Source organism: Bombina bombina, chromosome 7 (genome assembly GCF_027579735.1).
Source record: "Bombina bombina isolate aBomBom1 chromosome 7, aBomBom1.pri, whole genome shotgun sequence".
Classification (NCBI taxonomy): domain Eukaryota; kingdom Metazoa; phylum Chordata; class Amphibia; order Anura; family Bombinatoridae; genus Bombina; species Bombina bombina.
The window spans coordinates 140752765-140765946 of NC_069505.1; the positions used below are offsets into that span (position 1 = coordinate 140752765).

The window sequence follows — 13182 nt, forward strand, 5'->3', positions numbered from 1 at the left end:
TTTAAATTATACTCCAGTCACCACTACACCCTTGGCTTCTCCTTTCTCGTTAGTCCTTGGTCGAATGACTGGAGGTGACGTAGAGGGGAGGAGCTATATAGCAGCTCTGCTGGGTGAATCCTCTTGCACTTCCTGTAGGGGAGCAGTTAATATCCCAGAAGTAATGATGACCCGTGGACTGATCACACTACAGAAGAAAGGAATTTATCAGGTAAGCATAAATTATGTTTTTACTGACCCTTTAAATGTCTTGGACTTTCTATTTTTCTTTACATTTTGCAATGTCTGCTTTTAGACTGATGCTGAGAAGCATTTACAAGGAGATCGTAATTGTCTGTGGCCAGATGATGAAGTAAAGAGGTCAGATGGCGGATCAGACAGTGGTGTAAAGATGGAGCCTGGGAATAAATGGAGGAAAAATCCTTCTGACATGTCAGATGAATCTGATAAGAGCACATCTGGGAGGAAGAACACAGTCATCTCACAGACTGGGTCATGGAGACGTGGGATGACCGCTCAGGTTGGGATAACCACGCCAAGAACAAAGTCCTCAGCAACTGTTACAAGTGCTATAAAAACACCCGGAACAGGTAAGGACAAAAGTCATCCTTTCCTGGAGGCCATACAGGCTTTTAAAGCAGTTCCTGGTACTGACTGTTAGTAAATAACTGTAGACTGTGAAAGTTGTTACTATTTAAAGTATGAGAAGAATGTGAATTTATTTTAAAATTAAACTTTAAATACGTTTGTGAGAGCACATGACGTATTGGGCAGATAGCTTTCTATGAAGTTATTGAAATTACTCTGAATAGTTTGTTAATTCTGAACTGGAGGAAAAACAGCTCTTGTGCCTCTGGATATATTATATAGGTCATCTAAGACTTGTGCTGGAGTTATAATCAGGGGCTTAACTATTGGGGACTCAGAGGTCGCATTGAAGACCAGGCCCGCACCTCTAGAGGGCCCATCTGGCTCTGAAATCAGTATTGTTTTTTTCTACAGGGGGTCCTGGTGGGGCCTGTTCTCCACCTGCATGATGCCTGGTCCCTCTGGGTGCATTCCCTGCTAGACAGGGCTCACAGTTAAAGGAAAGTGTTTGGATTTACCTTTCCAAAAATGGTGGCAGAGGTTTCAAGATAACTGTCACAGTGTGCCTGTACTGGAAAACCTGCTACCCTATTTGTACAGGCTTTGCAAGCGCATATCCTCTGGTGCAGACTAACTAAAGGGGAAGGGCAACTTACTATCACAGAAAAGCATCTCCTCTTGCTCTTATGTGTCTGCTGGCTCCGCTTCTGCTGATTTTAGCCATTCAGAAATGGTAAAACTAGGTATGATATACAGAAGATAGCATTTTAGAGGCAGATTATGAACCATTAGAGTGGGTAGTGGGCCCTGCCAAGAGTTGCCAACTCTTGTAAATCACATTTTAAAGTGGTGATTTACAGTACGGTTGGGCTTGTAAGCTTTACAAGCTAGGGTGTGCAAGGGGCTGACAAAAGGAGAGGAACTGGGGTAACAAGATTGTATGCATCCCTGAACAGTAAAGTATTAAACAAATTCTTGAAACTTTAAAAATTAGGGAAGAGTCTTGTGGAGCAAGGCAGAGAGTTCCACAAGATTGGGGCCAATCTGGAGAAGTCCTGTAGATTGGAATATGAGGAATTAACAAGATAGGAGGATAGATGGTGGTCATGGGGAGAACAAAAGGGACAGGTTGGAGAGTATCTGTAAACGAGGGCAGAGATATCAGAGGTAGCAGTGTTTCTGAGGGCCTTGAGTGTTAGGATCAGGATGCCGTTTTATTCTGGAGGATAGAGGAAGCAAGTGAAGGGATTAGCTGAGAGGAGAAGCAGATGAGAAGAGACGTTTAAGCAAGATTAGCCTGGCAGATAGATGACAGCTAGGGAGATCAGAGAGGATGGAGTTTCAATAGTCAAGGCTGAAATTGATGAGACGGTGGATTAAATCCTTAGTTTTGTCTTGTGTGAGGAAGTGGGGAATTTTGGAGATGTTTTTAAGGTGGGAACCACAGGAATTGGCCAATGACTGGATGTGGGGAGTGAATTAAAGTTCTTAGTCAAGAGTGACCCCAAGGCATTGTTAGGGTTATGATGTTGTTATTATTAATAGTTATAGATAGTTATGGAGTAGGGGGTCTTGGACGAAGGGGGGGAAATAAGGAGTTCTGTTTTGGAGAAATTTAGCTTGAGGTAGTGAGAGGACATCCATGATGAAATGTTTAAAAGACCGTTTAATGGCACGTGTTAGCAAAGAAGGTGATAGGTCTGGTGCAGAAAGGTAGATTTTGGTGTCGTTAGCATACAACTGATACTGAAACCTGTGGGACTTATAAGGTAAGTGTGAAGATGTTTGAATAAATTAACACTTTGCTTCAATTGTTTTATAGTAGCCAGCCTTCCCAACCATTTGCCATATTAGGAGTACTCAATATAGACACAGCTAGCCACTGTCATTTTTGTAGCAAAACTTCCATTTTCTTTGCAGTTTCCTTATCATTTCTGCTAAAGCTAGTTAGGGATAGTTAGGCTTATGAAGTCTTTATTCTAAAAAAAAAAAAAAAACTGTTTTAAAGTTAAATTACAGGAAATAGAGGCAAACAGGCCCATTTATCAAGCTCCGTACAGAGCTTGAAGGGCCGTGTTTCTGGCGAGTCTTCAGACTCGCTAGAAAACAACTTATGAAGCAGCGGTCTAAAGACCGCTGCTCCATAACCCTGTCCGCCTGCTCTGAGCAGGCGGACAGGAATCGCCGGAAATCAACCCGATCAAATACGATCGGGTTGATTGACACCCCCTGCAGGAGGCGGCGTTGCACCAGCAGCTCTTGTGAGCTGCTGGTGCAATGTTAAATGCGGAGAGCGTATTGCTCTCCGCATTTAGCGAGGTCTTGCGGACCTGATCCGCACTGTCGGATCAGGCCCGCAAGACCTTTGATAAATTGGGGCCAAAGTATTTGCTTTCTCTTTAATATGGTATTGTGTAAAGTTTGGTGGTTTTGTTTTTCCAAATACTTTTTTTAAACAATTTTATTTTTTATTTTATTTTTTTAAACAATTATGGGCCAGATAACAAGTGGAGCATTAACGCTCCTGCTCGAGCGTTAACTGCGCTAGAAGTAAGCATTTTGCTCTCGTCGGGTATTATGAGTTAAAAGTAAATTGTTTTTGCGCAGATCCGACGAGCGAAAAGAGACGAAGTTAGAATATTGCGTCTGTGTTATTCTCAAGTGTGCTAACCCAACATGATAACGTAAATATTTCACTTTCCAGTGTTCTTCACATAACAGAATATGTTCTACTTATTCATCAATAAATATTTCTACATATATCTGACTGTAATTTGTAATGTATTTTTGAAGTGTTTTGTGCAACTTTTTAGTTAACCAGAGCTCTGAAGTTGCGGTAATCATTCTAGCGTAAATCGAGCAATAAGCCAGACGAGCGCAAATATCTGCGATAAACCCCTGATTGCTCGCGAGCAAAGGTGTGCGCTCCACTCATAATCTGGTCCTGTATCAGTATAGTTTGTGATACATCTGAATCATTATCAAATTAGGTGCAGTAGATTTTTAAAGGGACATGACATCCCACATATTTCTTTCATGATTCAGATAGAGCATGCAATTTTAAACAATTTTCTTATTTATTTCTATAATCAAATTGTCTTTGTTCTTTGATTTATTTTGTTGAAAAGCAGGGTGTAAACTCAGGAGCATGCATGTGTCTGAAGCACAATATGGCAGCAGTTTTGCAAAAATATTATCCATTTGTAAGAGAACTAGATGGGAGCACTAGTTCCTGCCATGTAGTGCTCCAGAGACCTACCTAGGTATCTCTCCAACAAAGAATACCATGAGATCAAAGCTAATTTTATAAGAGAAGTAAATTGGAAACTTAGCTCTGTTTAAAAGGTTTCTGGAACACCCATTGCAAGTGGGAAATACCAGACCCTCCCCCTTCCTTTGCATATTAAAAGACCCTTTACACAAACAGGAGCAGGCTGGAGTAGGTATACGTCGGTATTCTCCTAAAACTTTGGGGCTTGGTTAGGAGTCTGAAAATCAGGCCAATGTTATTTAAAAATAAGCAAAACTATAAATTTAAAAAAAAAATGAAAAAAACTGTATGGGCTATATAAATGGATCATCTACAAAACATTTATACAAAGAAAAATCTAGTGTATAATGTCCCTTTAAAAGTGAAAATGATTGTGCCTTGTGAGAATAATAATTTATTTACAACTACAAATGTCTCTCACTTATGATTCTTTTTGCAGTTACAGGGAAGACTGATGATGCAAAGGTTTCTGAAAAAGGAAGAATTTCCCCAAAAGCCATGCATGTTAAACGTTCTCCATCTGATGCGGGACGGAGCAGTGGGGACGAATCCAAGAAGCCCCCTACAAATACCTCTAGGACAATCACTGCAAACACAAATACATTTGGATTCAAGAAGCAGGGTGGGACAGTAGTTGGTGTCCCTATAATTACTGCAAGTGGTGCCATGATCACCAGCGGTTCAGCAACCCTGGGGAAAATGCCAAAGTCTTCTGCATTGATAGGAAGGTCCACTAACCGCAAGGCCAGCATTGATGGGCCCCAGAATCATGATGATGGCTACCTTCAACTTAGTGCCAGGACTAATCTTCAGTACCGCAGCTTGCCCAGGCCAAGCAAATCACGTAGTGGAACTGGAAATAGGTCAAGTACCAGCAGCATTGACTCTAACATTAGTAGCAAATCAGCCGGGCTGCCGATCCCCAAACTAAGAGAGCCCAACAAGGGACTAGCTGGCAACTCCATAACCGGACTGTGCAACCAAACTGACAAGGAGAAAGGAATTTCATCTGACAATGAGAGTGTCACCTCTTGTAATTCCGTTAAATTGAACCCAGCAGCACAAGGTGCTTCTAATGGTACCCGCCAACAAGCGAACAAATATCCAGATGTATCCTCGCCAACACTGCGCAGGTAAGATGGGAAAATACTAAGTTTCCTGCCTGAAACAAAACTTTTTTCAGAATAACATCACTGACTCGGTTTAAAGGGACACTATACTCTTTTTCTATTTAAAAGAGAATGTTTCAAAATTTATTACAGGGCTTTTTAAAAAAAAAAAAAATTGACAAACCGCTCCTTTAGCTTTATTTGCAAGGAGCAGGGGAAAAGGAAGTAACTTTTTGAAATTTGTCAGGGAAAAAAAATCTACTACTCATTTGACATTCAGACTAATTAAACTGACAATTGCATTGTCTTTTTATTATGCATTTGTTGAGCATGCAATTCAGCTATATTTAATGGTCCCTTAATACCCTGAAGTTGGGAAAACAATTTTACAGTACAGTACACTGTCCCTGCTTATATAATATAGTTTTAGACACTGTTTTTGGTGGTTTTAAATAGTAATTATTAAATATTAAGTCAAACCTTCAAATTAAAGCCTGTGCTTATGCTTTTGCTCACAAAAGAAACAAATGCATATGTGTATATGTGCCTCATGAGAGATGCGGGGTAAATAACTAGAAACTCATGATCACTTATCTCTTAATAAATCATTTTAGTCTTACCAAAAAGACAAGATAATTATATTGCAGCAATGCATGACCTTGAATAAATACGTAATTATAAGAGAAATTAAAGGGATACTAAACCCAATTTTTTTTTCTTTCATGATTCAGATAGAGCATGATATTTTAAGCACCTTTCTAATTTACTCCTATTATCAATTTTTCTTTGTTCTCTTGCTATCTTGATTTGAAAAAGCAGTACTGTAAGCTTTAGAGCCGGACCATTTTTTGTTCAGTACCTGGGTAGAACTTGCTGATTTGTGGCTAAATGTAGCAAACCAATCAGCAAGCTCTACCAAGGTGCTGAACTAAAAATGGGCTGGCTCCTAACTTTTTATTACTGCTTTTTCAAATCAAGATAACATGAGAACAAAGAAAAATTAATAATAGGAGTAAATTAGAAAGTTGCTTAAAATTGCATGCTCTATCTGAATCATGAAAGAAAAAATGTGGGGTTCGTATCCCTTTAATAAAAAAAAAAAGAACAGTGTGACTTAGGTTATTTTCAACGGAAATAATCCAACATTACAGAGGTGGCGAGGGGACTTTGAATATCTGGTCTTATCACATAAAACTCCAGGGTATAGGAGGGATACAGGTCCTATCTTGAAGTCCGTTTAGCTTCAGGATTTACAAGCTTTTATAATATGACCGAAGTGAACACACATTCAGTAGTAACAAAACATGCAGTTTGCTAACCAAAATTATGATCTAGAGTTTATAGATGATGCCAAGAAACATTATCTGTATGGGTGAGTTGTGAAATGCCTCAGTTGCATCTTAAAATATCAAGGCCAATTTGCTAGAAGTAATAAACCTACCCTGGAACACTTGCCAACTCGGAGAAATTTTGGGGTTTCCTATTAAGATGAATTTATAGATGACAATAAACATACATTTCCTGTAAGCACCTTTTATTTTATTTTTTTCCGTAATTATTTTTACAATGTTTGATTAGGGTTCATTTGATTATATATATATATATAAATGGGGGGGAAATCATGCCTTTACTATTGTGTTTCCTTATCTACAGACTTTTTGGTGGAAAGCAGAACAAGCAAGTTCCAATCACAACAGCTGATAATATGAAGAACTCTATGGTGATCTCTAACCCTCATGCCACAATGAACGCACAGACTAATCTTGACTCCCCCTCAGGGAGTGGCATGTTGAGTAGTGGAGGCAGTAGTCCTCTGTATGGGAAAAGTCTTGACCTAAACCATTCTCCTCTGGCTTCCAGTCCAGGATCTGCCCACTCAGCACCTTCCAACAGTTTAACGTGGGGAACAAACCCAAGCAACTCCTCAGCTGTTAGTAAGGACGGTTATGGCTTTCAGTCAGTCAGCAGCCTGCACACTAGTTGTGAATCTATCGATATCTCACTCAGCAGTGGGGGAGGGATGAGTAATAATTCTCCTGGTGCTATGACTACCTCCTCAAGGGAAGATGCCTCGATTCCCTTCATAAGAACCAACAGTGTTAAGACTGCAATGTCAGAAAGGTGAGTCATTTTCAGTTATTTTGCTGTATAAAAATATGATGGTTTATTTATCTGTTTAGATGGTGGTTGTTGTAGGTTCTGTAATGTAAACCCTTTTGTGGATGCACAAACATCTATGATTTATGCCAGTGATGCTCTCTATTCATCTAAATTATTACAACTTTTTCTAATCAACACCTTTTGGAGTTCAAGTTGGAATGCAACCTGAAAATTCAACCCAACTCTTCTGTAGTTCCACTTTTGTGCCTATGGCTTCAACTGATGATGGCTTACAGTCGTCATTTTGGGTATTAAAGATGGTTCATACATTGGGGGAAATATTTGTATTTATTATCTTTTTAACATGCTTTGCCAAGCAATATTTAAATATATGTACAAAATTGATACATGAATTTATGTGCATATCAGTCATGCTCGCTAGTTGCAGAAGAGGAACTAAGGATTCTGGCCGTCTATATAAGTATTTGTATGCCATTACCCAACATTCTTAGCTGTCATTTAAAGTTATTGGAGAAATATATTTTTCGGCATAGTTTTTATTTCTAGTCTTTAAAATGCAAAATGTTTTAAATAATCTACCGAATTTGGCTAATATAAAACTCAAGTAGTTTCACGGGTATTTCGTAGCTCCTGAGAAATTATTTTGAAGCTGATGATGACACTTTTTTGGTGTATATGTTTAAAGGGACATGAAACCCCACATTTTTTCTTTCATGATTCAGGTAGAGAATACAATTTTAAACAACGTATTTACTTCTATTATTGAATTTGCTTAATTCTCTTTGTATCCTTTGTTGAAGAAACATCAATTCATTCACATGGGTGAGCCAATAGCATGAGGCATACATGTGCAGCCACCAATCAGCAGCTCCTGAGCATACCTAGGTATGATTTTCAACAAAGGATACCAAGAGAATGAAACAAATGAGATAAAATAAGTAAATTGGAAAGTTGTTTAAAATTGCATGCTCTATCTGAATCATGACATAAAATATTTTGGGTTTCAAGTTTCTTTAAGCTTGAGCTTTAATACTGTATGATATTTATCACTGTCACAATTTATAAAATACTTTGAAAAACATTAGTAATATCTTCAGCTTTTCATAATGGTCCATGTTTTGCAGGTCTTGCTCATTTATTACAAATTTATAACAAAAAAGGGACTGAATCATTTATCTCTGTTTATTTGATGTTTTGTTTGCTCATTCTTTGTACAACATAAACAAAAACATACTGATGTCATTCATTATATTATTGCAATCACATTTTCATGCCTATACAGACACAAGTGATAAGTTAATTTCAATATATCATTTTTATTGCAAATATCTATTGCTGGCTTTGAAACAATACAAAAAAAAATATTTTTTGCCAAACAAATATGTAAACTTACTATAAATTAAGCCTCCTCATCATGGCCATTATTGGAGCTCCCTGCAACCAATCAGATTCATTGCAGATCAGACACAGTATGGTGAGTGCAGCTTTGATTGGCTGCAGGGGACAGAGCTGTCTTACAATAAACAATAAATAGGAATGACTAGGAAAGATATGTTTGCATATTTAGATATTAAATGTAAAGTATGCAATATAAATATTTTAAGCTAATAAAAAAAATATATTTTAAGTGGATGCAGATTATTTAAGGGATGTTAAAGTAAAATTGTTTTCTTTGTTCCATGATGATTTGTTTCTAATGTTGCTCCTGCGCTGAGAAATAATAACCTGTTTTCATGTTTATGGGGGCATAACCCCGTCTATAAATTAAAGGGAGATAAAGCCCCAAATTTCTCCTTCATGATTCTGATAGAGCATAGAATTTTAAACAAATTTACAATTTACTTCTTTATTACATTTTCTTGTTATGCTTTGTTGAAATGCAGAAAGGTAAGCTCAGGAGTGTTCACGTGCTGGCAGAACTATATGGCAGCAGTTGCGACAATGTTATACGTTAGCAAAAGCACTAGATGGCAGCACTATTTCCTGTCTTGTAGTACTAATGTTATACGTTAGCAAAAGCACTAGATGGCAGCACTATTTCCTGTCTTGTAGTACTAATGTTATACATTAGCAAGGGCACTAGATGGCAGCACTATTTCCTGTCTTGTAGTGCTAATGTTATACGTTAGCAAATGCACTAAATGGCAGCACTATTTCCTGTCATGTAGTACTAATGTTATACATTAGCAAAAGCACTAGATGGCAGCACTATTTCCTGTCTTGTAGTGCTAATGTTATACATTAGTAAAGAGCACTAGATGGCAGCACTGTTTCCTGTCATGTAGTGCTAATGTTATACATTAGCAAGGGCACTAGATGGCAGCACTATTTCCTGTCTTGTAGTGCTAATGTTATACGTTAGCAAAAGCACTAAATGGCAGCACTATATCCTGTCATGTAGTACTAATGTTATACATTAGCAAGAGCACTAGATGGCAGTACTATTTCCTGTCTTGTAGTGCTAATGTTATACGTTAGCAAAAGCACTAGATGGCAGCACTATTTCCTGTCTTGTAGTACTAATGTTATACGTTAGCAAGAGCACTAGATGGCAGCACTATATCCTGTCTTTTAGTGCTAATGTTATACGTTAGCAAGAGCACTAGATGGCAGCACTATTTCCTGTCTTTTAGTGCTAATGTTATACATTAGCAAGAGCACTAGATGGCAGCACTATTTCCTGTCTTGTAGTGCTAATGTTATACATTAGCAAGAGCACTAGATGGCAGCACTATTTCCTGTCTTGTAGTGCTAATGTTATACATTAGCAAGAGCACTAGATGGCAGCACTATTTCCTGTCTTGTAGTGCTAATGTTATACATTAGCAAGAGCACTAGATGGCAGCACTATTTCCTGTCATGTAGTACTAATGTTATACATTAGCAAGAGCACTAGATGGCAGCACTATTTCCTGTCATGTAGTGCTAATGTTATACATTAGCAAGAGCACTAGATGGCAGCACTATTTCCTGTCTTGTAGTGCTAATGTTATACATTAGCAAGAGCACTAGATGGCAGCACTATTTCCTGTCTTGTAGTGCTAATGTTATACATTAGCAAGAGCACTAGATGGCAGAACTATTTCCTGTCTTGTAGTACTAATGTTATACGTTAGCAAGAGCACTAGATGGCAGCACTATATCCTGTCTTTTAGTGCTAATGTTATACGTTAGCAAGAGCACTAGATGGCAGCACTATTTCCTGTCTTTTAGTGCTAATGTTATACGTTAGCAAAAGCACTAGATGGCAGCACTATTTCCTGTCTTTTAGTGCTAATGTTATACGTTAGCAAGAGCACTAGATGGCAGCACTATTTCCTGTCTTGTAGTACTAATGTTATACGTTAGCAAGAGCACTAGATGGCAGCACTATATCCTGTCTTTTAGTGCTAATGTTATACGTTAGCAAGAGCACTAGATGGCAGCACTGTTTCCTGTCATGTAGTGCTAATGTTATACATTAGCAAGAGCACTAGATGGCAGCACTATTTCCTGTCATGTAGTACTAATGTTATACATTAGCAAGAGCACTAGATGGCAGCACTATTTCCTGTCTTGTAGTGCTAATGTTATACATTAGCAAGAGCACTAGATGGCAGCACTATATCCTGTCTTGTAGTGCTCCAGAAATGTGCACACTACCTATCTAGATGTCTCTTCAACAAAGAATAATGAGGGAACAAAGCAAATTTGATACTAGAAGTAAATTGGAAATATTTTTAAAATTGGATCCTCTATCGGAAACATGAAAGAAAGAACTTTAGTTTAATGTCCGTTTAAACTGTGGGTGTTGCTTTTATCATACAGTAATGGATACTCAAGAATTTGTTACGCAAACATGAATTTCCTGTTCATTTCATTATCCATTAACCTTTTCTTTAAAATATTTAAATTGTATAAATAGTTATTTTTGTTTCATATAATTGAATATTTCATTTTTAATGCCTATTTAAAGCTTACACATCCTTCTATGTCCCTAGTGATAGCAAATCCTAGCGTTTGTGAAACACTAGGATTTACCAATGCAACAAATAAAGGGGGACTTTCAGTCATGATATATAAAATACTTCATGCTGAAAGTTCCTTTGTCTGCAGCATTCGCCGCGCTGAGCGCCTCAGGCTGCCCACGGCAGAACACTATCACTGAGGTGATTTTAGCCAATAGTGTGCTAGCTATCCAGCATAATGCCAGCTGGCCCGCACGGCTATTGGCTAAAATCACTGGCGTTATGACTAAGGCGGCCTGAGGCGCGCAGCGAACGCTGCAGACAAATAAAAGAACTTCCAGCATGAAGTATTTTACTTCATGACTGAAAGTCCCTTTTATTTGTTGCCCTGCTAAATCCTAGCGTTTCAGAAACTCTAGGATTTACTATCACTTTAAATGAACACTAATATCTAGCAAATGTGTAGGCTGTATAGATAAAGGTTACTTAAGGACATACTTTGAGATTTTTTTAACCCCTTGGCTGCCAGAGAGGGTCCTAATGAATTGCTTGTCAATTTCTTCCAGTCATGCTAGCCATAGGGTTAAACTTTTACTTTTACTCTCTATTGGATAAAATGTTCACATTAGATTTAGAGATACAACTGCTTTTCAGACAGACTTTCCTTTTTACTCATTAATCTGTGCAGATGGTAGATGTGTAAATGTCTTATATTGGATAAACTTTAAGGTAAATTAAAGGGACAGTCTACACCAGGATTTTTATTGTTTTAAAAGATAGATAATCCCTTTATTACCCATTCCCCAGTTTTGCATAACCAACACTGTTATATTAATATACTATTTACCTCTGTGATCACCTTGTATCTAAGCATCTTCTGACCGCCCCTTGTTATACATGACGTTTTATTTATTATTTATTGACTTGCATTAAAGCCAATTAGTACTTTGTTGTGCTGACTGTCTTAAAGGGACACTCAGGTTAAATTAAAAATTTCATGATTCAGATACAGCATGTAATTTTAAACAACTTTCCAATTTACTTCCATTAAAAAAAATGTGCACAGTCTTTTATATTTACAATTTTTGAGTCAACAGATCCTACTGAGCATGTGCAAGAATTCACAGACTATACGTATATGCATTTGTGATTGGCTGATTGCTATCACATGGTACATGGGGAGTGGAAATATACATAACTTTGAAATTTGTTATAAAAAAAAAATCTACTACTCATTTGAAGTTCAGACTAAGTGCTATGGCATTGACTTGTTATCTTGCATTTGTTGATTATGCAAATCAAATGTGTTGACTGGTCCTTTAAATAACTCCATGGGCGTAAGCACAATATTATCTATATGGCCCACATTAACTAGCATTCTCCTGTTGTGTAAAGCAAATAAAAAAGCATGTGATTAGAGTCTGTCTGTAGTGGCTTAGAAACAGGCAGACATTTAGAGGTTTAAGTGTTATAAAGTATATTAATATAACAATGTTGGTTATGCAAAGCTGGGGAATGGGCAGTAAAGGCATTATCTAACTTTTTAAACAATAACACTTGTAGTATTGACTGTCCCTTTAAAAGCAAAGACATAGTTTCAAAACATAATAATTTTTTTTGGTAACACAATAAAGCACAAAGTGTTTTAACCCCTTTCCGTGGTCTTCATCGTTAGTTGTGTATGTGAAACTAATTATTTTGAAAATAGGATCCTAATGTTTCATTACTTTTTACTATCAAATCTCCAGTTTAGTCTGTAGCTGTATATGTGGTGGGTTGTACAATAAATCTATTTTAAACATAAATAAAAAAGAAAGCAGAACATATACATGTTGTGATGTAGCAATAATATAAGATAGTATGCAGATAATGTTCTATTACCTTAATCTTTTTTTGATTTTAGGTTCATACTAATATATTTTTGTTTTCTGCCTGATTTGTCCATTTAACCATCTAGCCCTCTGTCATCTCCTGGTGCTAGTCCCAAATTCAGCAGAAATACTTTGCCCAGGAAACAGGACAGGTAACGCTGTCTTTGTCAGTGCTGTTCACCAAACCTGTCATACTTTCCTAGCTGCATCTGCAACACAAACTTGTGCTGTGGAAAACATTGCATTAAAGAGCCTGTTTTCTATTTTCTGAAACA

The 13182-nt window shown here is 37.5% G+C and overlaps 1 protein-coding gene across 3 annotated transcripts in view; it reads left to right on the plus strand.

Annotated features, from left to right (window-relative positions):
- The window catches only part of LOC128666014 (neuron navigator 2-like), a 127292-nt gene that overhangs the window by 15522 nt on the left and 98588 nt on the right, over positions 1 to 13182 (plus strand). For 2 of the 3 annotated variants that reach the window (XM_053720364.1, XM_053720365.1), the window contains exons 3-6: positions 296 to 590; positions 4299 to 4992; positions 6622 to 7089; positions 12994 to 13059. In XM_053720364.1, coding sequence (XP_053576339.1) covers positions 296 to 590; positions 4299 to 4992; positions 6622 to 7089; positions 12994 to 13059 — 1523 coding nt within the window. The remainder of the gene's footprint in view (positions 1 to 295; positions 591 to 4298; positions 4993 to 6621; positions 7090 to 12993; positions 13060 to 13182) is intronic. The other variant, XM_053720366.1, reaches the window with a different exon arrangement.